Source organism: Beta vulgaris, chromosome 3, assembly GCF_026745355.1.
Source record: "Beta vulgaris subsp. vulgaris cultivar EL10 chromosome 3, EL10.2, whole genome shotgun sequence".
Taxonomy (NCBI): domain Eukaryota; kingdom Viridiplantae; phylum Streptophyta; class Magnoliopsida; order Caryophyllales; family Amaranthaceae; genus Beta; species Beta vulgaris.
The window spans coordinates 7,945,085-7,969,435 of NC_079204.1; the positions used below are offsets into that span (position 1 = coordinate 7,945,085).

The 24,351-nt window shown below is 35.9% G+C and overlaps 2 protein-coding genes across 3 annotated transcripts; both read left to right on the forward strand.

The window, feature by feature from the left end:
- The first annotated feature begins 1,104 nt into the window (after window positions 1-1,104).
- LOC104888512 (probable E3 ubiquitin-protein ligase ARI7) lies at window positions 1,105-17,313 on the forward strand. Of its 2 annotated transcripts, XM_010673519.4 has the most exons (15): window positions 1,105-1,675; window positions 7,063-7,187; window positions 7,409-7,514; window positions 7,647-7,737; window positions 8,643-8,815; window positions 10,265-10,369; window positions 12,064-12,152; window positions 12,594-12,701; window positions 12,898-12,988; window positions 13,079-13,168; window positions 13,913-13,960; window positions 14,798-14,869; window positions 15,789-15,888; window positions 15,977-16,115; window positions 16,660-17,313. In XM_010673519.4, exons 1-15 carry the CDS (start codon window positions 1,505-1,507, stop codon window positions 16,925-16,927), a joined length of 1,776 nt encoding a protein of 591 aa, XP_010671821.1. In that variant the 5' UTR covers window positions 1,105-1,504; the 3' UTR covers window positions 16,928-17,313. The 2 variants fall into 2 exon arrangements, with proteins under 2 accessions (XP_010671821.1, XP_019104103.1); XM_019248558.2 differs by lacking the exon at window positions 7,063-7,187 and having other exon boundaries at window positions 1,537-1,675.
- A 2,055-nt stretch (window positions 17,314-19,368) lies between these two features.
- On the forward strand, window positions 19,369-24,305 carry LOC104888514 (flavin-containing monooxygenase FMO GS-OX-like 5). The gene is made up of 7 exons (XM_010673522.4): window positions 19,369-20,585; window positions 21,238-21,504; window positions 22,686-22,756; window positions 23,011-23,163; window positions 23,287-23,505; window positions 23,647-23,820; window positions 23,917-24,305. The coding sequence occupies exons 1-7, from the start codon at window positions 20,303-20,305 to the stop codon at window positions 24,148-24,150; spliced, it is 1,401 nt and encodes a 466-aa protein (XP_010671824.1). The 5' UTR covers window positions 19,369-20,302; the 3' UTR covers window positions 24,151-24,305.
- Window positions 24,306-24,351: the final 46 nt, after the last annotated feature.

Below are 24,351 nucleotides of genomic sequence, written 5' to 3' on the forward strand. Positions count from 1 at the left end.
CTCATATTAGAGGCTTTGATTGGTCAATCATCTAATTTGAGTGTTTGGTAAACAAATATTTCAATTAGCTGATCATGCTCTGAAAGCTCTTTTTGAAAAAGCTGATTGTCCTAAATTTGTTGAAAATTACATTAGTAAACAATAAAAGGCACAACAATAATACACATGTCCTTATTGGTTATTTTACACAATTACATAACAATCAACTATCGGCTACTTACGAAACACTTTTATTCAAACAACTATACAATCAACAAGTTAAATCAGCTATCAAACGATACAACCAACTAACAACTATCCATTAATTGTCAAGTAGGGCCAAAGATAAAAGCCTTGTTTGCTAAAAAGTGGTTTGGGGTAAATTTAGAGGTTTGTGCTAATAGTAGAGGATTTGACTAGCCAATCTTTTGAGTTGAGTGTTTGATAAAAAGAGGTTTCAATTAGCTTATTAATCCCAAAAAGCTCATTTAATTTTGAAAAAGTCGGGTGAAGATTTTTTGATATTAGAGTTTGGAAATGAGTTAAGCAATTACATTTATATCATAAGTTAATAAAAATTGCTTTAATAAATAATAAAATCTACAACAATAGATTATACAAATATCCTTATTATTAGTCATTTTACACACTAATATAACAATCACCTATCAACTATTTACCAAACACCTTTATACAAACAACTAATATAACAAAATAATTAAATAAGCTAATACAATCAGTTAATATAATAAGCTAAGCAATGATATTCCCATACCGGGTATGTGTCAATACCATGACATTTATGTAATTTTGATGACAAAAGTAATATTAAAAAATTATAATTTTTTTATTTTTCTTAATTTTTTTTTTTGGAGCTTGTTAGTTGAAATCTTATATCATATCCTAACAATATCTTATCATATCAGTTAGTTATTAAATCATATTTGAGCTGCATCTAATCATATCAAGTATCTGATATGGGAAAAGTTTCCCCATATCGAATATGGGAGTATACTTTCTCATAACAAGCTAATACAACTATCCGTTAATTGTCAAACACGATTAAAACAACAAAAAGTTAAACTTCCTAAAAGAATCCATACCTATATGGCTATGTAGTATATGTTTTCCAAAATTAGAAAAGGGGGGAGATTCCTAAAACCTCATCATCATCCCCGCTAAACTTTCCTTTTTTTCTTCCTTCTCATTCTCCACTCTATATTTTCTCTATCCTCTTTCTTCCACCGTCCTAACTTAAAAACTTTTTCAATTTCCCAATTTTACAGTCACACTTGCCAATAGAAAAAACCCTAACAAAATCCCCCCTTTCAATTTAGGGTTTTTTGATGATCATCATCATTCTTTTCGTCTGATCATCATCATCATCATCACCTCCATAATCTCTATATTCCCTTTAATTTCTGAAATTCATCAATCAAATAACATATTCTCTCTTGCGCTGTTTTTTTTAAGCTGAAGAGAGAGAAGATTAACGAGTGAAGTTGCGTTATTTAGGGTTTTAGCAATGGATTCAGATGAAGAACTACTCGACTCTTACGATGGAGATTCTGGAGAAGATTACTATTACAGTGGTGGTGATTCTGATATGGGTGATTTTATTGCTGGTGTTGATGATGATGATGAGGACAATGACGCCGATTATGGTTATGCTAGTGACGAAAACGCTCATGTCGAGGTTCGATTCTCTTTCTCTGCATTTTAGTTTTTTTTTTTTGATGTTTGATTTTTAGCTTATTTTAAGTAGTTGAAATTAGTGTTATTGATGAAGATGAATAGATTTTACTACGACGATAATAGTTATGCCCTGTTCTTTTGGACTTATCTTCAGTTCAGTTAAATTCAGTCTAGAAGTGCAATTCAGTTTCTTTCAGTTAATTTCATTTCATTTAAGTTCAGTTTCTCTCAGTCAGCCTTATTGATTTGGGGAAATCTCGTTTTGAGATAATGTAGGATAATTCGCGGGTATGGAGTGGAAGGGAAGGTTTTTTTTGTTTGTTATGAGTTTGGTGTTTTTTTTTTGGTGGCTCCGAAGTTCGAATCTTCTCTTTTGCATCTATTTATGACTTGCTAGCTGGTTTTGTACATTGAGATTCTGGTGTCTAAAATGATGGGTGTGTAATTATTTACGAGGTTATTGGTGTTATCCTTTTGTGTTTGCTACTCTGGAGGATTACATCGTGTTGTTTTGTTACATATACAATGATTTTTTGCGATTTTTATTACTTTCTGGAGCGTTTGTAGGGTGAGGGATGCAGTTTTTGACGTATGAGTTTTTTGTAAAGTGAAAAATGTGGTTTTGTGCACATGCTAAAGTTGCATTCTGCAAATGTTGTATAAAGTGATCACCAACCTATTATGGAATTTTAATTTGTTGAAAACTAGTCCGCCAAAAGCTTGAACTGAAAGATAGATCAGCAAGGTGCTTTTTAAGTTTGTAGCAAAATCAAGAGAAGATCTTTGATGAAATCTCCGCTCCTGAACAATTTGCTACTCAAATGTTGTTTTTGGGGGGGGGGGGGGTTTACTGTGAGTGAGCTTAATCTAATGCTGTGGCTGCTTAATGAAGCAAGTCAATTGATAATAGTTGCTTGTGGAAGCCATCATATTATTATTTTGAGGACGTGTAGAAGTTAAGCAGCTCAAAATGGAATAGCTGATGGTAGGTTAAAGAAATAATCCTACTTGAGCAGAGAAAACGACAGATGAGAATCAGCAGATTCTAATGTTTTGCATGGAGACGTGACTTAAGAAGAACTTCAGAAATGATTTTAATTTTGTGACAAGGATAATTGGTTCTGCAATGAAAGCACTTGGTTGGATTTTGATTATTTTGGAGCTCAGTTTTTATATGTAGAGTAAAGGGAGAGGTTTCATCACTTTCATGCTTGGTCTAGAATCAGCACCCAACATAATTGTTGTCATATGGTGATATGGTGAAGGGTGATGGTTGTCTCTCTCCTTTTACACAACTTGGTTTGACTACCATAGGGCTGGGATTGAAGAGAAGCTTGTGTGAGGTGGAGGCACAAATAGAGTGGAAGCCAAGGGAAGACAATTCTTGTAGCCTAAACTAGGAAATTACATTACTCTAGTACTATAGGTCAGTCAGTTATGTATCTTTACTGTTGAAAAAAAGATTTTGCACATAATCCAGATGTATAAATTAGGGCATATGTACTTACATACCGACCTTTTATGGCATCGGCCACATATGCATCTAAGATGTCTCTTGTTCTCTTCTTGTTGCCATTGTGCCGAAGCTTTCACTACTATTATTACCTCCCTTTTATAATAGTTGTAAGTTGTATCATATTCCTTTTTGGGATGTTTTGAATTAATTATATCATTTTTTTGGGAAAGTTTTCTCCTCACATGACATTTATTTAATATTTTCATCATACCTTTATACAACTATGCGTGCCATTTCCTTTGGGTACAACTGTTAAAAAATCAAGGAAGTATTTTTTTCGTCCCACAGTAGACTTCCCATTTCTAATTTGCAATATTCATGAGTAAAGAAAATCTTCCAAATTTTTTGCCGATATATAAGAAAAAAATGTAATCACTTGTTTGATTCGTCTCTTTGAGTACATTACAAAAATCGAACTTTTATAATTTTTACTAATAAGATATTAGTGATACAAAACGTGCACTGGTGAAAGTGGAAAGGAGAAATAGGAAGTTTATTGGGGGACGGAGAGAGTATATGCTAGAAACCACTGGATTTTTGGCTAGTACTTAGACCGTGCTTGTGATTTGGAGTTTCAGTTCATTTAATTTGTTATGATTTATATCAATGTTTAGGCTCCTTGCTTGGGAAGCTATGTGAAAATTGTGTAATGGTTGGATCCTTGGTAGGGGAAGGGAAAAATTCAATTGAATAGTTAATCTAAAACTTCTGTTGTCTCTCCTTGTGACAATTATTCATTAGCTAAATCCTTGTGTGCTATTGATAAATATGTTTATAATGAGATTATTAATATACAACAGATTGGCTTATTTGAGATAATGAATTACTATGGCTTATAACTTCATAGAGGATTTACTACTTACGGCGTCCGGAACTTTTGTCCCTTGGGATAGTTATGTTCTTTCCACCCTGTAGCATTCTTTAAACCTGGTTTGGCACGAAGCTGTAAGTTGGCAGCTAATAGACATTGAAAACATGGATGTGGATGGACAACGAAAACGAAGTGAGAGGAGATGTTTCTATGAGGAAAGAAAAATGATGAATGGGCTGAGTAAAGAGAAAAGTAATATCTGGATTATTAACCTTAAAATGATTTATGAACTATATTTTGAGTCATCCCGATATCGCTAATGTAAAGTTAAAAGTTATATGATGGCGAGACTACTGTTTATAGGTGTCATCCCATGCGAGTTTTCCTTGTTACAAAGTCTTACTAATTCCAAACTATGGTGCATGAAAACTCTCATGGTCATGCTTTCAAGCTTTGTAAACTGAAAATAAACTTCCTCCCAGGTTCCCTCGAGTTTCAGAGTTTCTAAGCTTTGCAAATGAAATAGATGATCATGAGAGTTTCCGTGCATCATAGTTCCAAAGCTTCCTACATTAGCTTTATCAAAATTAGCAGAGAGCTGATTGCCTGAATGTATTAGGAAAATTAGGCAACATTTGTTCATTAGCATATAACTCATAGGAAAATTTCGGTCATTTTTGTCAATGAGCAAATAGCTAATTGTATTAAGTGTTTGCATATTTGTCATTTCACCTCAACATGCCAAACCTAGTATCACTCTTACTCAGTTCTACATGATTACCTATTACATCTAGGTGACCAAAATGCCTTTTTTTTTTTTTTTTTTTTTTTTTTTTTTTTGTTGTTGTTGAGGCCAATAGCTTAGAAAATGAAAAGGAGGGGCTCGATTGTTCAACTAACGGCGTGATCAACTTGTTCACGAATCTTTGACTACTTTTAAGAATTTATGATTGTTTTGACATTGACTTTTAGAAGTGCATATAATTTTTGGACATTGGTACAAACAAACAAAATTTGTTTGGGTAGGGGTTGGGAGGATTACTATTGTCACATCTACTTGAAATGAAATGAAGTTTTTGCTTAAGAGACTTGAACACTTCCCTTGTGATATAAGGCTCTTGTTATTTGCTCTCTGGTGTAGGAGCACAAAGCTTTGTTTCCTTTGAGGTGGTCAATTTTATGAGAAAAAAAAGCGTTTGTGGTGATAATGCTAGACAATTGGTGTACGTTTGTTTGGTGAGATGGAAACTATATAAGGTGGTTTGAATTATAGGAAGCTGAAGGAATTGTATGTTCGCTTTTCCCGGAGATAGGAGGTACTTGGGTAGTCAACGTTGTCTTTTGATTATTGAAAATTGCATCATTTTAGAGAGGGTGCTAGATTTGGGTGTGATGGAGCTAGCCTTTTTCGTTAATCACAAGAGCTACAGTTCAGATGTAGCTTGGAGATTCTAGGTATATAGCTAAGCTTCAACTGATGGAGCTTGGAAATTTTAGGTTTAGCTAAGCTATGCTAAGCAAATTGTACTTCTAGTGACTACAATTCTCCACATATTATTTATTTTGAAATCCCTATCTAGTATAGTAAAAGTTTGATTTTTTTTTTTTTTATATAATTAAGAGTCAATACTTGGTTTTATGTTTATATGTCATAACTCATAAGGGACTAAGTTGGGCCTAACGGTTCGCTTGTTAAGGTCTTAAGGAGAGATTGAGTAGCTCGTGCGGTAGCATGGCTTTTATCTCCCCTAGAAAAGCATCACTACTTGTTCTAGTCCCGTTTGCTTCTTGCACATTGGACGAATAATTAGAATCATAGAATGTGTAATGTGTTGTTTGGAGTTTGGACTATGCTCTTTCGAATTTAACTTGGAATATTTGGAGGTTATAGAAGAACAGGGTGCTATGTATTTTATTTCTTCGGACGAGACGGTTTGGACTATGCTCTTTCGAATTTAACTTGGACAATTGGAGGTCATAGAAGAACAGGGTGCTATGTATATTATTTATTCAGACGAGAGGGTTGACACAAAAATTAAGGTTATAAAGTTGTCGGGTATGGCATGTGAGAGTGTTATCGTTTTGACTTATATTGTAGGGCATGTAGCATTTGTTAAGAAAGATAGAGGAAATATCATCAATTGAGATCTGTTCCCAATATAAGGAATTTAGGGAATTGTTTAGGTGCTTTTAAACCAAAAAGAAAGAAAGTGTGAAGTACAATTTGGGAGATTTATATTAAAGAAGCATAAGGAGTGTTTGTTAGTACCCCCCCCCCCCCCCCCCCCCCCCCAAATAGTCGCACCTAAACTTTTTCCATGAAAATTTTGACTAGGGTGTGTTTTAGGTGCAATTTTAGTTGTGGCATGAGATTTTTTTGGTGCAATGCAACTTGTTCATTATGGCCCATTGGCCATAGAGAGTGTTTAGATCCCCTCGAAAAGGCTTAAGAGTGTGATGACTATACTAACAAGGGATTTTTTATCCCATCTATACCGAGATGAGAATGGGATCAATTATTTGGTGGTATAAACGGTTGCTTTCCATTGTGTGGCAGAGATACTCTGCCCTTAGGATACCTTTGGTCCACTGCTGGTTTTGTAATGAGATCGTGACAGATTCCATATTCCTTGGCGGCGTTTGCAATATTTCTTGTAGGATTTAGAATGTAATGTGGTAATAGAGAATCTTTGAGCTTCGCGATAATTGTTTGTGCATACAGGGATGTTATGATGACACACATGCCATATTTTAGGTAGTTATTTTGCAGCTCTATTGGTGTGCTCAGGTTCCTCTTTGTTTTCACTTGGGAGTATGTTATCTGTGCCAAACAGATGCATTTTATTTTTTTGTGTAATGACAAAGTGATTAAAAGCTGAATCGCTTGGTTGTAGTGGGCCCAATTTCAAATAAATTGCTTCTCGTTGGAAGTTCATGTATGTAATGATAAATTCTTCTTGGAAGAAAAGAATTGTTGCTGTTGTGATGTTATTTTGAAGCTTCCTACAGTTTAATTTCTCGCCCAGCTTTCTTATGAATCTTATCTTGAGTTATGTTCCAGAAAACATATACAGTCTTGAAGGAGGGTGATATCCGACAGCGCCAAGAAGAGAACATTTCACATGTCTCTGCTGTTCTATCGATTTCTAGGGTCGCTGCAAGCATATTGCTTTGCAATTATAAATGGTACAGACGTCCTTGTTGGCTATTGTACTACTTTTTTTTTATTGGCTGTGTATTCTTTTTTGTGATTTCTTTATTGTTTGTTTTCTAGTTGTGACTTTTCATTTCATATTAGTGTTTTGCGTGTGTGTACTTTATTGATGGGAAGTAACCTATCTTGAGCTAGTTCAATTTATCCTGTGTTTCCTCTCTTATCATATGATATAACCGTGTCTCTATTTTAGGAATGTTTCTCAGTTGCATGATGAATGGTTTGCTGATGAAGAAAGGGTTCGAAGGACTGTTGGCCTGCTAAGCAGGCCATTAGTTCTGTTGTCTGATGCAAAAGAAGTGAGTTCTTAACCTAAAATTTTGTGTCGTGCTTCTTTTTGCATATATTGTGGGTTTATTCCTTTTTTTTTGAACTTTTATCTATTGTTAGCCTATGCTTGAGCTTCTGAATCTGTATACATGTCTTGGCAGCTGACCTGTGGAATTTGTTTCGACTCCTATCCGCGAGACCTAATACATTCAGCTGTTTGTGGTCACCCTTATTGTACAACATGCTGGAAAGGTTTGATTTAGTTTGTGTTTTTCTTTTAGTTTTTTAGGGTATTTGAGGAGAACATAAATGCTCCTCTCTCTTTAATATATATATATATATATAATATATATATAATAATATATATATATATATATTAGTTATATTCTTTGGATATGTTGCATTATTTGATGGAGTCCATTATACTTCCTCCATTCTGAAATATTGAAACGCTTCTATCGAAAAGCTCTTACATAAAAGAGAGAAGTGTTTCACTTATTTCAGAATTGATGTATGTGTAATTTTTTTGCTGTTAAGGACTGTAGATGATAATGGACTTGATTAGAATGGCTCATTAAACTCTGTGCATTTTAATTTATTGAAAAGGTGTCATACCATGCCTAGGGGGCCTTTTTAGAGGCAGTGGAATTAGAATATAGTTGATTATGGTGATGTTTTCTATGCGAAGGTTTCACTGACTGTTCTTTGACAGCTTTGTTCTCATGTATTCCGTGTATTTTATAATCACTTCCATCAATATTAAAATTATAGTAAATGGTTTTGAGTCTAATTGTAAGAGCTTAATGGCCTGAGTTACCCTTGAGCTTTTAGTAACTTAACTCAGTGCATCAACTGTTGCCATAAATGTTTGGTGGTAGATGATACATAGTAGAAAAGGAATTATTGGACTCCTGCTGTCGGTCAATTTGAAAAATCTGAATCTGAAAAGCTGGACATGCATTGTGGAAATGAGGAGCTATAACCATGCGCCGAAATCCAAACCCCTTTCTCATACTCATGCATATGAGTGCTCAAATATTCGTTATGTACTTTGACATATGAGCGCATGCAATAATGCATGCGTGCTTGTCCATGTAACACTGATTATTTTTTCCGTGCAAATGCTGACAGTGATATGTGATTGATCTGTGTTACAGGTTATATTACTACATCTATTAATGATGGCCCAGGATGCTTGTTGTTGAGATGTCCGGATCCAGCTTGCATTGCTGCAGTTGGTCAAGATATGATCCTTAAATTAGCATCTAAGGAAGATAAGGAGAAGTACTACCGCTATATTGTCAGATCTTACGTCGAGGACAAGAAAAAGGTGGATTTTATCTGTTGTAGTAACTAATGTTTATTGAAATAATTATATCTATTTCTATTTGTTCTTTATAGCAACAATTATTCAAATAAGGTTTCTGTACATTTGACCAATGCCACTCATACTATTGCACTAAAGATATATGCTTTATGTGTGCATTTTAGATTTGGGTAAATATTATGCGACTTGTTGATATCTTTGCAATTTGGTAAGTGAGAGTTTACAGTAAGTTGTGAAATGGAATTCTTTTTGTCATCTAGTGAGGATGATCTCTGTTTACAGTGCCCAGTAGGTTCCTTTGCATATTGAATATTCGTGTGCTGTCTAATAGTGCTCCTTGTTACATGGAACAATTGGTGTTTTGTTAGAATTGCATTTTGCATTATTATTGAGCTCGGGCATGTCATATTTGGTGGAGAACTCGGTTTTATGACGTATTAGATTACTAACATAGGCTGGGCTTGCAGTGAGTCACGATATGCTCCCTAATCTGGAACTCATATTTTGACTGAGAGGTTCTTATTCTGTGCTAGGAACTTATATATCTAGAAAGACTATAATAGTGTCAGCTGTCATTACTTAAATGTTAGACCCATTTACAAACGGCCTGAAGCAGATTTTAACAGCTCTTTGGCAGATCTTTGTCCTCAGCTGAGAACCTGACTTAAATAACTAAAACTTTAGCCTGACAGTGACCTGAAAAGTGAGTTAAACTCAACATTTTGGATCACTATTGTAGTTGACTGCATTAGCCAATTGTTGGCCTTGTATTAATGATAAAAATCTTGGTCCTTACAACTTGCTGCGAGTTGGAAAACTAATGTATCGACCAGTGTGCACCTTATCACCCAATATCTAAAACCATGGCTAGGTCTGACTTATTGTATGCAGACATTAATTGTGCTGCATCTTCATTTTCTGAATATGATTATGCTTTATCAGTCTCCATTTGCTTGAAATAAAATATTTATTAATTGTTGGTCCTGCGCTTGTTAACCTACTCTGATGATTTAGCAATTTTGAGGTGATATCTTTGTCTGTAGGGACTATTCTTTGGGGTTTTTTCTAGTGTATGGAAATGGTTGTGATTTTGTGACATATCTCTCCATTCCGCATACTTGAAATGTTGACAAGTTGTTTCATTTTCTTTTGACTGTAGGGACTATTCTTTGGGGTTTTTTCTTGCTTCATTTTACTGTGGAGTACTTTGTATTAAGAACTGCTTGTTTCTGTAATGAGCTTAACTTAGGGTGTATTCTCTTTCCCAAAATTTTGCTGAACTGACCTCATTTGAGCTTATTATTTAACTTATTGGCCCTTGTCTGAATGTATTTTTTCCTGAAGCGAATGTGTAAAGTGGTATTTTTTTTTGGAAATGAAATTAAATATGTATTGGTTCTTTGCTCTGTCCTATTGTTTGTCTCTTATTCATGTCTTTTGCATTGTGGTCAGACCAAGTGGTGTCCTGCTCCAGATTGTGGAAACGCAGTAGAGTTTGAATTTGGAAGCAGCGTTTATGATGTTAAATGCCTCTGTTCGTATGCCTTCTGCTGGAATGTAAGTACTCAGCTAAGTGATTTACAGCTCCTTTATAACGACCCCCTCCTTCTATGAAGGAAAAAATGGCCTTCATATCGGTGAAATATATATTAATTGTTAATAATTGTGGAGCAGTAATCCGACGTGGATTGAAATCTAAATCAGAAGGTAGTACTTGATCTCATCCCTAGGGATTAATGTTAAGACTTAAAGTTTTGAAGTACGGGAAGGGGAATGAGAAGAAACATCATCAATGATGGCGTTCTCTGCTACTTATTATGATAATATACGTTTTTTATGTACAATTAGTTGATGGGCTCGAGCGACTCCGAGTAATTTATAAGATAGAAAGGATGTATAGTTTGACATGTTGTCACAAACAGAAGTCATAGTTTAGTGGTAAGATCATGACATTACAAACTACAGAGTAATAAATCACGGGTTCGAGACCTTTTATGCATATTTTTTGATTAATTTTTAAGAGAATCGGCACAAAGCATTGCCACATCAGCCTATTAGGCGGGGTGAAATGGCGTGCAATATAAAGGAAAAATTGTTCAGAATAATCCCAACCATAGCCGTTCCGCCAAAAATAATCCTTACTATGGTTTATTTCTGAATAATCCCAACTAGAGGTCAGTCTTCCAGAAATGCACCGCAACCTGAAAGAACCAGTTTAGCCGGTTAAAAATGCCACTTGTCTTACTCTGATTGGCTAATTACTTAATTTTATCAGTTCACATCTTTTTATTCACCCCACCCTTAACCTCTTCTTCCCCCACCCTACTGCCACCCCTCCCCTTCCTCCCCCATTCCTTGAAAAAAAAAACCCACCCCACTTCCACCCTCCCCTTCCTCCCGCATCCCTGAAACCCCGACCCCACTGCCACTCCTCCCCGATCCCCACTGCCACCTCTCCCCTTCGTTCCCCACCCCCGCAACCTCCCCTCCCACTGCCATCCCTCCCCTTCTTCCTCCTACCCCCAAACCCCCCAACCCACCCCACTGCCACCCCTCCCCTACCCCGAACCCCCCTCCCCCAAACAACTGCCACTCCCCCCTTCCTCCCCACCCCACTGCCACCCCTCCCTTCTTCCCCTTACCCTCGGAACCCCCCCCCCCCAAACAACTCCCAGTCTTCCACCCTTCCCCCCACCCCACTCCCCTACTCCCACTGCCACCCTCCCCTTCCTCCCCCACCCTCGAAACCCCCCTCGAAATAATCTACCTGAGATTTGGGTTCGTTAGAAAATTACACGTAGATGGGTTTTGACGCTAGTCCAATGATAGAGAACGACGCTGGGATGGGTTTTTTCGGGGTCTGGGGGATGATTTTGGGGGTGGGGAAGGAAGGGGATGGAGCTGGTGGTTGTTAGGGGGTCGGGAGCTAGTGTCAGGGGTGGGGGAGGAAGGAGGAGGGAAGGAGTGAGGTTGGTGGCAGTGGGATGGGGGAGGAAGAGGAAGGGGAAAGGGGCTGGTGGGAGGAGTGATGGTGGAGGAGAGAAAAAAATATAATATTACCTGATTAACAAATTAACCTGAGAGCATTTTTGGAAGACATCCTCTATAGTTGGGATTGTTTAGATCAATTTTTCCGATTATATATGGATTTTGTTCTTACTTTAATTTTTTTGTGAATCAGCAGGATTCATCAATTTTGCAGATTTTTTTTTGGAGATCCACCTCCTCCTAAATGGTGACCTTTTTTGCAGTGTACTGAAGAAGCTCATCGTCCTGTGGACTGTAGCACTGTTTCTAAATGGATTTTGAAGAATAGTGCAGAGTCTGAAAATATGAATTGGTATGAATTTTTTTTGCAGTGGCTTTTTATGGTGCTCATGCTTATGTAGTTGTGGTTTCCTAAAATCTTCTTCAGTTCACTCCAATGTACATGTTTCTACTGTCATTGTCTAATTACTGAAGAACATTTAAGGAGGAAAGGTCATTTGAATGAGTGGCAATGTACTTCTTTTAGCTTGTGTTTCTTTCTTTTCTCTCCTTATACATGGACACTCTTACTATCTGTTTCTATGATTTTCATCCTCACTTTGGTCTCCTAAAACCCCATGCCTCTCTCCTTGTTGTAACTGAAAAAAACAAAGTACACATGTGTGTGTGCGAGCGAGTGTGTGTGTGTGTGCGCAGATATGTGTGTGTTTCATATGTTGGGTTGTGGTCGTATATCATGTCTCAAATTTATTTTTCTATTGGTGTTGTGCTAAATTGCTTAATTAACTTTCAGGATTTTGGCTAATTCAAAACCTTGTCCGAAGTGCAAGCGTCCAATAGAGAAGAACCAAGGATGCATGCATATGACTTGCACCCCACCATGCAAGTTTGAGTTTTGCTGGTAAAGGTTTATCAAAGTTGATATATGAACACACATGTTGGAATTACATCTGTTGTTTTTATTTTGCTTCCATCTTATCTTTTTTGTATGTGAGACAGATGCAACAACTTATTTTATTGTGGCAAATATATGATAAATTATGTACTCCTGTTGTAGTTGCTTCAATATTTGATGATTGAATTATTTGATCTTCTAGGCTATGCCTTGGTGCGTGGACTGATCATGGGGAAAGGACAGGTGGTTTTTACGCATGTAATCGTTACGAAGCTGCAAAACAAGAGGGAGTGGTAATGGAGCCAGTTATTATGTGACTGGTTATTAGAGTTTAGGCATATTAATCTTCATGGTGCAGTATGTAATATTTCTTTTTTTATTAGTATGATGAAGCTGAAAGGAGGAGGGAAATGGCAAAGAACTCTCTTGAGAGATATACACATTATTATGAACGATGGGCCAGCAACCAAACTGTAAGAAATATTATCTTCTGGTCCTTTCTTGGCTCTTATTCAGTGAATGCTGTATAATATTTGTGTGGTAGATCTACTACCAGTATTCTCTGGTTCTGCATAGCAGTGCTTCTAAAAGAACCAAGTCACAAATAAATTTCAAGTTGAAGCTGTTGGTACTCTTATTGGGGTGTTGAAGACATATACTCCCTGCATTCCTTTGAGTTGGTTACGCTTTTTTGTCCTTTCTTTGAGTTTGTTACACTTTCTCTGTCACCCATTTGAGGCCATGTCTTCTGATTGATTTACTTGAACCTACCCCACTTTAATCACCTTCCCTTTTCCTTTTCATTAAATGTGATGCCAATATCTACTTTGCCTTACTTTACACACAACGCTACCTCTCTCCTCCACTTTTCTTTACTTTATACCACTCAAGAAGACTTCTCCCTCGACGTAATATGCGTCCAAATATTAGTTGTAACCAATATGAAGGGACGTAGGGAGTATATCTCCATTTGTTTGTTCTTTTGAATTTTCAAACCAAACTTTCTTTTCAAATCAGTGCTACCATCAATTTCTAATCTTTGGAATATGAAGCATATAGATCTTTTGTTTCCCCATCCTTGCTCTATCATGTGTTGTTATATCTTTGAGCTTTCCATTCAACTGGTGTCCAAATGGATAATATTGTCCCTTCTACACTTTATTACTTAAGTTTGAGTGATCGGCAGATAACCAGTGAATATTTGTTTGATGTTGCAGTCGAGGCAAAAAGCTGTTGCAGATTTGCACCAAATGCAGAGCGTCCATGTAAGTAAGATACTGAAATTTTAGTTTTGTATAAACAAAGTCATGCTCATTATTCTACTCCCTATTTTACTTACATTTCATTGTAATGTATTTTCTTCTAATCGTGTCTGTATCCTGCTGAATTCCTGTAATAGTCTCAACTTAGCTGGTAGATTTTTCTCATGATGGTTGCTGACTTTGTATAGATGAAGTTCTGAACTGCCAGATTATGCTATATAAAGAGCATTGCGTGGCTATTGTTTCATGATTTGGCATTTGTTGACTAGCAACTGTGGTGAACTGGTTTTCTGTTCTTGTATAAATTCAATTTCTATGAATAATCTTACATTCCCATGCATAATCCCGATAAAGAATTAAGTAAAGGTATTTGATTTTCCAATTCATGATGTTGTTTTCTTTTAGGCTAAGTTAAATTTCTTCCTAGAACAGTAGATATTACCCTGTAGAAAATATTCTTGGAAATATTATTGATTTTCTTTCCTACTTGAGTGGTATAACTCGACATTGAAAATTTTAATTTTGTCTCACTCAGATTATCATAAGTAAGAGGCTTTCAACTTCCTCATATTAAAGCAAAGAATTATGAGTGAATGGTATCAGGAATAGAGCACTTTGTGCTTTCAATGTGTGGTGCCCGCAGGCCCGTGTAATACAAAGGCTCCATTCCCGCTGAATGCTTAGACCCTTGGATGATTGTCTTTTCTTTTATTCGCCCTCAACCCTTCTAGTTCTGCAATGGATCTTCTGGATGATTTTTTAGCTTATATAAAAAAATCCTTACTTTGGGCATTACTGTCACAATACGTAGTGAAATAATATTGGTTTCTTAAATTGCAGTTAGAGAAGCTGAGTGACAAGCTGAAGGAACCCGAATCACAACTTAAATTTATAATAGAGGCTTGGCAACAGGTAAATATTGAATTTTTTTCTTCTTGAATTTGATATTAAACGCTTTGCTCTGTTTATGTTATTACATTCAAGTTAACACTCTTCTGTGAAGAGGGCATTTAAAAAATGGACTGAAGTCGTCAGTGGAGTCTTCTCAGTTCTATTTAAATTTCCCCCTTTCTATATTAGTTGCTACATTTCACTTCCAGGAAGTTCACTTCTTCCTCTATTATGATATAGTTGCAACACGGGGTTGGAAGAGGAAGGGGGGTGGGGGTGGAGAGGCACAATAATTAAGGTGAGGAGAGAGATAGGAGGGGGGATCCCATGTTATGAGGAGAGAGACAAAGAAAGAATATTAAAAAAAGGTAATGTTGGAACTTAATTGAAACACTCAAAAAATAGCAAGTGTTGCAACTAAAAAAGAATGAAGTATTAAGCACTATATACTCATTTTTAGTGACGTTTCTCTCTCTCTCATATGGCTCTACATTCTTAGTAACGTTTGTAGTGACGGATGAAAAATGGAAGAACTATATAGGTAGGATTTAATGGAGGAATAGTGAAATGAAGACACCAATTTTTCTGCAATTTGATCCAAACTCTTTGGTGAAAGAGTAAGAGGGTTTGTGTCATTTCTATCTGCTATTCTCCCCTTGTCTTATTTCCTTCTCTGCATTCTTGTGACCCATGATATCCAATTCCATATACTTGTCTAATTTGCAATTAGATTTATGTCCTGTATGTCCTTTTTTGTCATCATTATCCTTCCCTGCTCACTTTGTGGGTTTGCAGATTCCAGTACCTCTCCTGACAGTGTAGAACTTGAGAAACATGTGTATTAAGCAATGTGTTGTCAGCATGATAGCTTTTCCTTGTTATTTTGTCATCTTTGGTCATGATTGGTTTATGTTCGCTCTTTCTATTTGGTGATTTCCAGATCATTGAGTGTAGACGAGTGCTAAAATGGACCTATGCATATGGTTACTATTTACCTGATCATGAAAATGCCAGGAGACAGCTCTTTGAGTATTTGCAAGGTAAAATTTTACCTATAGCATTGCGGAACTGGCTGTCCTAGGGAGTTTAATGACTGACTGTTCCACACCTAATGTTCTCTGCGTGAAGGTGAGGCAGAGGCTGGTCTTGAAAGGTTACATCAATGTGCGGAGAAGGAATTATTGGTTTTCCTTGGTAATGATAACGGCGATGCTGACATTCAATCAGATTTTAATACGTTTCGCCCAAAGCTGGCTGGATTGACCAGGTAACCATCTTGCAATCGACTGAAGAATTTGTGATAGAATTCTGAGAGGCATGTCTGATGTGTGGTTTACTTATGGAAATCATGAGTTGCAAAATTGTTCTGGTCAAGTGTTTCTGTATCGCCTTTACCGTCTCTTTTTTGGCGATGTTGCTTTCTGCTTATAGACTATGTTTCTGTTTTTGTAAGATTTATGCTTTTACACCTGAAAAGAAAAGCCATGGTGATGTTTACATTTTTTGTGGCACGCGGATCACTAGGCTGTACATAAATCCATAAAGAATCACATCGAATTATTACAGTATGTGAGAGACATATGACGTCTTTTTCCAGATTTTTACTATGTTTACCAAAGAGTGACTACCTAGTCGAGAAATATACTAGGGTAGGGCTAGATATTGCCTGTAATTTTCCCACCCCCAGAAATGAAGACAAAGAAACGAGTGCAGCTGGACCTGTACTTGTTTGAACTATACCTATAGTCTATACCATCATTTGCATGTGTATCCTCAAGAACTGCTGCTGATTAAATCTCCAATTTCAACAGGGTCACTCGTTCATACTTTGAGAATTTGGTCAGGGCATTAGAAAATGGTTTATCAGATGTGGATTCGCAAGCAGCTTCCAGCACGTCAGCGTGCCCAAAAAACTCTGTAGCCAAAGGGAAAGGGGGTAAAGGAAAGGGTTCAACTTCGCGATCTAATCGTTCTGGTTCCATAAATTTAGATGATATCAACCATTGGAACTGTGATAGGTGTACTTTTGCAAATTCAGATTCAGCGACTTCATGTCAGATGTGCCATAATCAACGGTGAAGACTCTTCAGTCCTCACGTAATTCCTGGATTATTGTCCTGAAGGTGTTTAGAATGGGCACTCAATTCTTATCTAGCTGCAGAAGGCAGCCCTCCTCCCTGGACATCATACTGTCAGGAAGATGGAAGAAGTGTAAAGAAGTACCACTCCCCCTGATTTAGAGGATTGTAAATAATAGTATCTGATTGATAATGCCTGTCAGACATTCAAATGCATTACTATATCATAATCATATATGTGATATTAACCGGCAAGAGGGTGTTTTATCTTCGGTAAGGAACCTTGCAAATTTTAAGGTTTAGTCATGGGTTGGTCCCTATTTGTTTCAGAATGATATGTTTGTTATGGCCAGTGCCAGTGGTATATAATCTGTCTCATTTCACCTATTAGTGGTGATAAGTGCTCAACTTATGCATAACCACATGGGGCCTTCGTTAGTTTATTCATTAGAGTACCAGTTTTTAGGAAAGCGGATTACTAATTCGAAGTCAATAAGCAAGGGTGTGTTGTTGCTGCTGCTGCTGCTGCTGCTGCTGCTGCTGCTGCTGCTGTTTGTGGGTGGAGTCGAGCTTGGTAACGAAAGTACACGAAGTATGCAAGAAAAGTATACTGCTAAAAGGGAGGTCAGAATCTTTAGATCCATATTGTTTCTCCACTTATATGTCATTGTCTATAAATCTGGTGGATACATCACATTTACTGAAAGTGTTGGTGACTAACAGAGTCTTCTAGAAGTTTAAGACATATAATTAAGTGCCATTTCTCTTTCAATTGATATTAAAAAGATACTACTTTAAGTACTAATTTGAAGACTCTAAAGTGGTGGTGGTTTTCAACCAAAAAATTTAGTCTTTGGTTGCCACTTGCCAAGAGAACCTTCACATTTACCACTAAAATTATGATGTTTGGTTGCCAAGGCAACCTTCACGTTTAACATTAAAATTATGTAACATACTTTACGTGGGAACGTGTCAATAGGATATGAGATGGAATACACCATAAGATGTATGATCAAAGGGAGTGGTTGCAGTTCTTTGGAGTATTATCTTGAATTTTATGGTATTGCTTAGGGTTTAGATACTCATTCCAACAATATATTGGCGTATTCACTTGTAATTGCAATGGGCTTATAGGGCCGTTGTTTTCTGGGTTGTTTAGTTTTATACCTAGTGTTTGAGCTCGCCTGTTCGGCAGGCTAGCAGCCTAGTTGGGGTGTTCAGACCAATTATTTTTTCTAATGAAAAAAATATGATCATACCTCCTAAAATAACCTTTTTAGAATTACTATTATTATTGATATTGTTATTCCTTTCTTCTTAGATTGTATCGTATACAACTTATTTTGACTAATGTGAGCTTATTTAAACTAAATTTAATGTATCTCAACTTATTTAAATTTATTAAAATTAATTGACACTTATTTTATAAGTTGTTAGAGCGTTTTACAAAAACTTGAACTTATTTGAATTGATCTGAACTTAGAATTTATTTGATTTTTTCTTTTTCTTTCTGAAACAAGTCAAAATTCAAAATAAATCGAGATCCTTCACAAATAGAACATGGACCCAAAAGCTGGCGCACCCTCTTCTAAGCTATATTGTTTTATCATTTATAGAGTCTATAATTCTTGAAAAGATTTGCCATTTGTTTTTTAAATCATGTAACTTTTTGCTTTTTCGAAAAAAAAAACGGTTATTGATGTTATAATTCTTAGTTGATATTGTTACTTGCCTAAACTTTAAGACATACTATGAATTTTTTTTATTTTTGTCATTGTTTCAAATCACATTGTATGTTCTTTTTATTATTACATGTATTTTCCAATGAATAATTGAGATTAGAGATGTTCTTTAATTTGAACTATGTTTTCTATGGCTTGTCAATTATTATGTGAAACTTTAAAGTCGTAAGTTGTATGACAATTTAGCTATCTTTTTTCAAGAGAAATTTAGTTGATTGAATGCCAAACAACATATGCAATAAGTATTAAATAAAAACACGATATAATTAGACAAGATCAAATTAAATTTGTTTTTGAAGAAACTAAAATGAACAACATCAAGCAATACATCGCAATCTCGTTGTATCTGCTGAATCAAGTAACTATTAACGGAGAGGTTTATCATTCTGACATAGTTTTGGGAAAGAAAATTCGTGAGTTATCCCAGTTGACTGCATCCGAATTTTCAAGACCTTTATGCTGATAATCTTGAACTTCAACCAATAAGAATTATATCTTATCTCATTTCTAAACTTTCACATGGTAATAGAATAAAATCAAATTCCAATCCACGTAAAAAAAGAGAAAGAACCTAAAAATTAGGTATAAATCTCTCAAAAAAATAGAATGGGATTATTAATAACAAAAGCATGAAAACTGGAAGAAAAAATAAGTAGGGACTTATCACCATTAGAGAATAATGACAGTCCCAAATAAGAATAAAAAGATTAAGGTTTATTTTAGGAGGAAGAAGTATGACAATTTAACTTAGGGCCTGTTCTCCCCAACTTATGTTCATTTCAGTTCAGTTCAGATTAGTTCAGTTCAAACCAGTTCAGTTCAAACCAGTTCAGTTCAAACCAGTTCAGTTCAAACCAGTTCAATTCAGCTCTTGACAATACTTTTACTCTCACATATCACTATTCAGTTCAATTCAGTTCAGTTCGATTCAGATCAGATCAGTTCAGTTCAGTTGTTTTATGCCGAAGAGAACAAACCCTTAATGTAAACATTTTAACGACAAATTATACAAATTCGTGAGTTAGATTTCTTTTTTTAGTTCTGTAAGTGGAAGTTATATACTACCTCCGTTTCTTAATAAGTGCAACATTTCCCTTATTTGGAATAGTCACAATAAGTGCAACCAAGCTCAAAATGGTAAAAAAAAGTTCAATATTATTACAAATATGCCACCAAAAAGCAAGAGGGATCATAACCTTTTTGTTTCATCACTTGAATTACTCTACTTTATTGTGGTCCCAACTTTCTCTCTCTACATTCCTTCGTATTCCCCCACTTTCTCTATGTTGCACTTATTAAGAAACGGAGGAAGTATGTTCTTTAATTTATATTGTATTTTTTTTATTTAAAAAAATTGTTGAAAAAAATTGGAGTTAATTATATAAAGATTTTCTCTTTAAGGTACAGGGAGCAATCCGCATCATGGTGCATAACACACGATAGAGGACCTTGTTCTTGGCCTTTTTTATACTGTAGTACACCATACAATACACATGACAATTTGAATATTAAAAAAGAAACGTTTTCCATTATAATATGTCGGTACGTAAAAGACATATTGCAAACGTTAATGCTCCCTCCACCATTATCCTTGCATTGCAATAATGCATTTCCAAATTCCATCATCCAAATAAATGCTTCACCAATTCTCAACTTCCATGAAAGTTGCCGTGATTGGTGGTGGTCCGGCTGGGTTGGCGGCGGCGCATGAACTTCAAAAGGAAGGTCACGAGGTAGTGGTGTTTGAGCGTGGTGCTCAGTTGGGTGGATGCTGGGTTTACTCACCTGAGGTTGAATCTGACCCGCTTGGACTCGACCCGACTCGAAAAATCGTTCATTCAAGCCTCTATGCTTCTCTTAGGACTAATCTTCCTAGAGAAGTCATGGGTTTTCGTGATTATCCTTTTGTCCCTTCTGGTACGTAACATATGTATTACTTATTTTTTACACTCTGCACTCACCAGTTACCAACTTACCATCATTTAACTATGTATCGTGATTTTGAAGTAAGTAGAAAGATAGTCATGTAGGGTTTTGTTACATCCGTTTGGATATATATATTTTCAAAATATCAAATTTATATAACTTTAACTAAAATGTAATTAAAGGTACTAATGGTTGAAATTGTGCATTGGTGGTAAACGTGAAAACACAATTCTTACAATAGAAAAAGAACGAGGACGTATTATAGTTTCAAGGCTCAAGCAATTGTTGTATGATCATGTAATAATTGAAGTTCGAAACCGATTAAGATTAGTTCATAAAAAATAAGAAAAGTTGGTAATAATCAAGATAAGTTTAGGAAAAATAAGTCTTATATTGATTATATGGATTCGGAGTTTGCCTTGTAAGAGACGGCCTATTTTTAAATTAAAATTGGACAATGGTAAGCACAATATTAAAAAAGAGAATTAGCTCAATAGTGACTAGGTTAATTTCTTTTGGTGACTAGTTTAATCCATTTAGTGATTAAGTCTATTTTTATTAAAATTAGACTGTCTCTTTTAATAATTTTTGATGGATTAGTCATAATGGTGACTGGTGATGGTGCTTCAACTATTGTTTGCAGGCAAAGCTGACAGAGATTCGCGAAGGTTTGTAACTCACCAGGAGGTGCTGAGATATTTGGAGGATTTCGCTCGCGATTTTGGACTAAATGAATTTTTCCGCTACGAGACAGAGGTGAGGCATGTTAGGTTGGAAGCTGATGGAAAGTGGATGGTGAAATATAGGAGGCTTGGTGGAGACGAAGGCGACGAAGTAGATGAAGCTTATGATGCTGTAGTTGTCTGCAATGGACATTACACTGAACCCAGAGTTGCTGATGATATTCCTGGTAATAATTATAGGAGGGTCTCTTTTTACTCTTTGATTCTAAAGTGCAGGGCTATAATATTAGTCGTTGATTAAGAAATCAAAGGCTTGAATTTTCTTTCCCAAAATCCCTTCTATTTTCCCCCAAATATCCTATTCATATCTTTTTTCCTTTCCCACTAATCATGAGCCATTGATTTTATAATATATGGCCAGAATTCAACTCTACTTTGTAGAATTTTCATAAAACTCTAGAGGATCCGGACCCATACTTTTGTGAAATACTTTGACATGCTCTTTATGCTGGTTAATGATGCTCAAATGTTGGAATTTTTTCCTTGAATAATGTAAAAGTGGGTTTTAATTCTAGAAATATGTCCTAAAAAAAAATTCCCTGCGTATCATCCACGTAGGACGTCACGCAAGAATTTTTGTTTTTCTTCTACTTAAGTAAAATCGCTACTTGAAGTCGCGGTTAATATTACTTTTTTTTTTACCGCTACTTCAAGTAGCGGTTTACTGCAATTCCCAACTCCAGAGTTTGATATGTGCTTGCAACATTTTGCCCAGGTAAACCGCTACTCAGGGTAGCAGTTTTTATATATAAACCGCTACTTGAGATAGCGGTTTATGTATATAAACCGCTACTTAAAATAGCGGTTTATTTTAAAATAAACTGCTAGTGTGAGTAGCGGTTTACGTGGGCAAAAACAAAACAAAAAATAGTTTCTCGCGTGTTGTCTTACGTGGACGGTATGCAGGGATTTTTTTTTTTTTTGGGCATGTTTCTGGAATTAAAACCCACTTTTGCATTATTCAAGTAAAAAATTCTCAAATGTTGTTCTTGTTAATTTCTGACCATTACATTACCTTCTTTCTATATACTTTCTCCGTTTCGAATTAAATGCAACAAATTCACTTTTACGCATGCCGAGGCATTATTTTTACCACAAATATCTATAATTACATAAAAGTAAAAATTATAAAAATTACATTTTATGAAAGTACGTCACGAGACGAAACTAACCATACCCCACTTCACTATGTTTTTCATTACGTACAAGTCACAAAGCTTAATCAAAGTAAAAAGTGTGAATGGTGAAAAAAATGAAACTGTTGCATTTAATTCGAAATAGAGGAAGTATTATATATATGCTGGTTAGTGCCTTAGTGGTTACTGATGCTTAAATGTTGTTCGTGCAGGCATTGATCTTTGGCCTGGGAGGCAAATTCATAGCCACAATTATCGTATACCAAACTCCTTTCAAGACCAAGTATTTTACTATTAATTCTGTTTTCTGTTATGAACGTTTTTGATTTTCTTGGAAATGTATGATCTTTTTTTTTTTTTGTGAAAATATATGCTTCGTCCGTTCTGAAATAAGTGAAACGCTTCTCTTAAAAAGCTCTCAAATAAAAGAGATTAGATAAGTGTTTCACTTATTTTAGTACAGAGAAAGTATATTTCTTGCTTCTGTTTAATTTGTCTAGGATTGACCATAAACGATTTATTTCTTTCTTCCATCAGGTCGTAGTTATAATAGGGAGTTCAGCTAGTGCCCTCGATATCTGTAGGGACATAGCTGGATTGGCCAAAGAAGTCCATATAGCAAGTAGATCTGAAACGGTAGGAAGATATGGAAAACATCCTGTTTATGATAACATGTGGCTCCATCAACTGGTAAAACAACTCATCTATATATATATATATATATATATATCATGAAAAGTTCCTTGATCATTGATAGCATTATATTGTTTGTCCTTGATGCTAGAATAAGTTGATATGAAATATCTAATGCAGATAGAAAGAGCCCATGAAGATGGTAGGATATCGTTTGAAGATGGGAGTGTGGTTCATGCAGATGTCACTCTTCATTGCACAGGGTACAAGTATCATTACCCTTTTCTTCCTAGCAATGGTGTCGTGACTGTCGATGATAATCGTGTTCATCCGCTTTACAAGCATGTATTTCCTCCTGCATTAGCCCCAGGGATCTCCTTTGTTGGTGTCCCATCATTTGTAAGAGTTTAGCTAGCTGGTGTTATGATACATGATACATCTAGGAGAGATCTATATATTCTCATGAGTCATGACTAGATAGCTAGCTGGATCATTTAATTTGATCTTACAACTTACAAGTCTTTTAAAATTTCATGTTAGGTTGTTTCTTTCTTCCTTTATGAACTTCAGAGTAAGTGGATATCACGTATTTTATCTGGGCGTATATCACTTCCATCTGAAGAAAATATGATGAAAGATATACAACTCTTCTACTCACAACTGGAAGCTAAGGGTGTTCCAAAGCACAACACACATAAGATTCATGGTTTTAAGGTAAATTTTGGTGTAGGAGAATATATAGTTATAGTCTTATAGATCACAACTTGACAAGTTCATCAAAACTGATTTTGACATTGGATTTAATTGTAGGGGCTCTTTGCACCATTTGAATACGAGGATTGGCTTGCCGCAGAATGTGGCTGCCATCTCGTCGAGGAATGGAGGAAGAATATGTTTTACGCCACTCTCTGTCGTGTGTTGAAACAAACAGAGACTTATCGTGATGAATGTGACGATGAAGACTTGGTCCAACAAGCATGTAAAGATTTTATGCAATACTTGTCTGTTGACGGCAAGGCTTTAGTTGCTGGTTCGACAATTTGATATTGAACCTTGTTTCGTTGCTTGTATATTAATAGTTTCTCATACTGGTTTGTGTTGCATGCTGCTACTATAAAAACTTAAACAGAGAAAGCATAGAAAGAAATGTGTACTACTATATTGGAATTATGCAAATAAGGTTTCTTCTGATTATGAAACTAGTTGGGCCATTAGACCGCACTTAAAATAAGCTTCTCGGCCAGA

Excerpts from the sequence above, each read along its gene's own strand:
- LOC104888512 (XM_010673519.4), top strand. The coding sequence starts at position 1,505 with ATGGATTCAGATGAAGAACTACTCGACTCTTACGATGGAGATTCTGGA. Across the intron at positions 8,816-10,264 it reads ACGTCGAGGACAAGAAAAAG|ACCAAGTGGTGTCCTGCTCC; the intron begins GTGGATTTTATC and ends CATTGTGGTCAG. Across the intron at positions 10,370-12,063 it reads CGTATGCCTTCTGCTGGAAT|TGTACTGAAGAAGCTCATCG; the intron begins GTAAGTACTCAG and ends CCTTTTTTGCAG.
- LOC104888514 (XM_010673522.4), top strand. The coding sequence starts at position 20,303 with ATGCTTCACCAATTCTCAACTTCCATGAAAGTTGCCGTGATTGGTGGT. Across the intron at positions 22,757-23,010 it reads CAAACTCCTTTCAAGACCAA|GTCGTAGTTATAATAGGGAG; the intron begins GTATTTTACTAT and ends TTCTTCCATCAG. Across the intron at positions 23,821-23,916 it reads ATAAGATTCATGGTTTTAAG|GGGCTCTTTGCACCATTTGA; the intron begins GTAAATTTTGGT and ends ATTTAATTGTAG.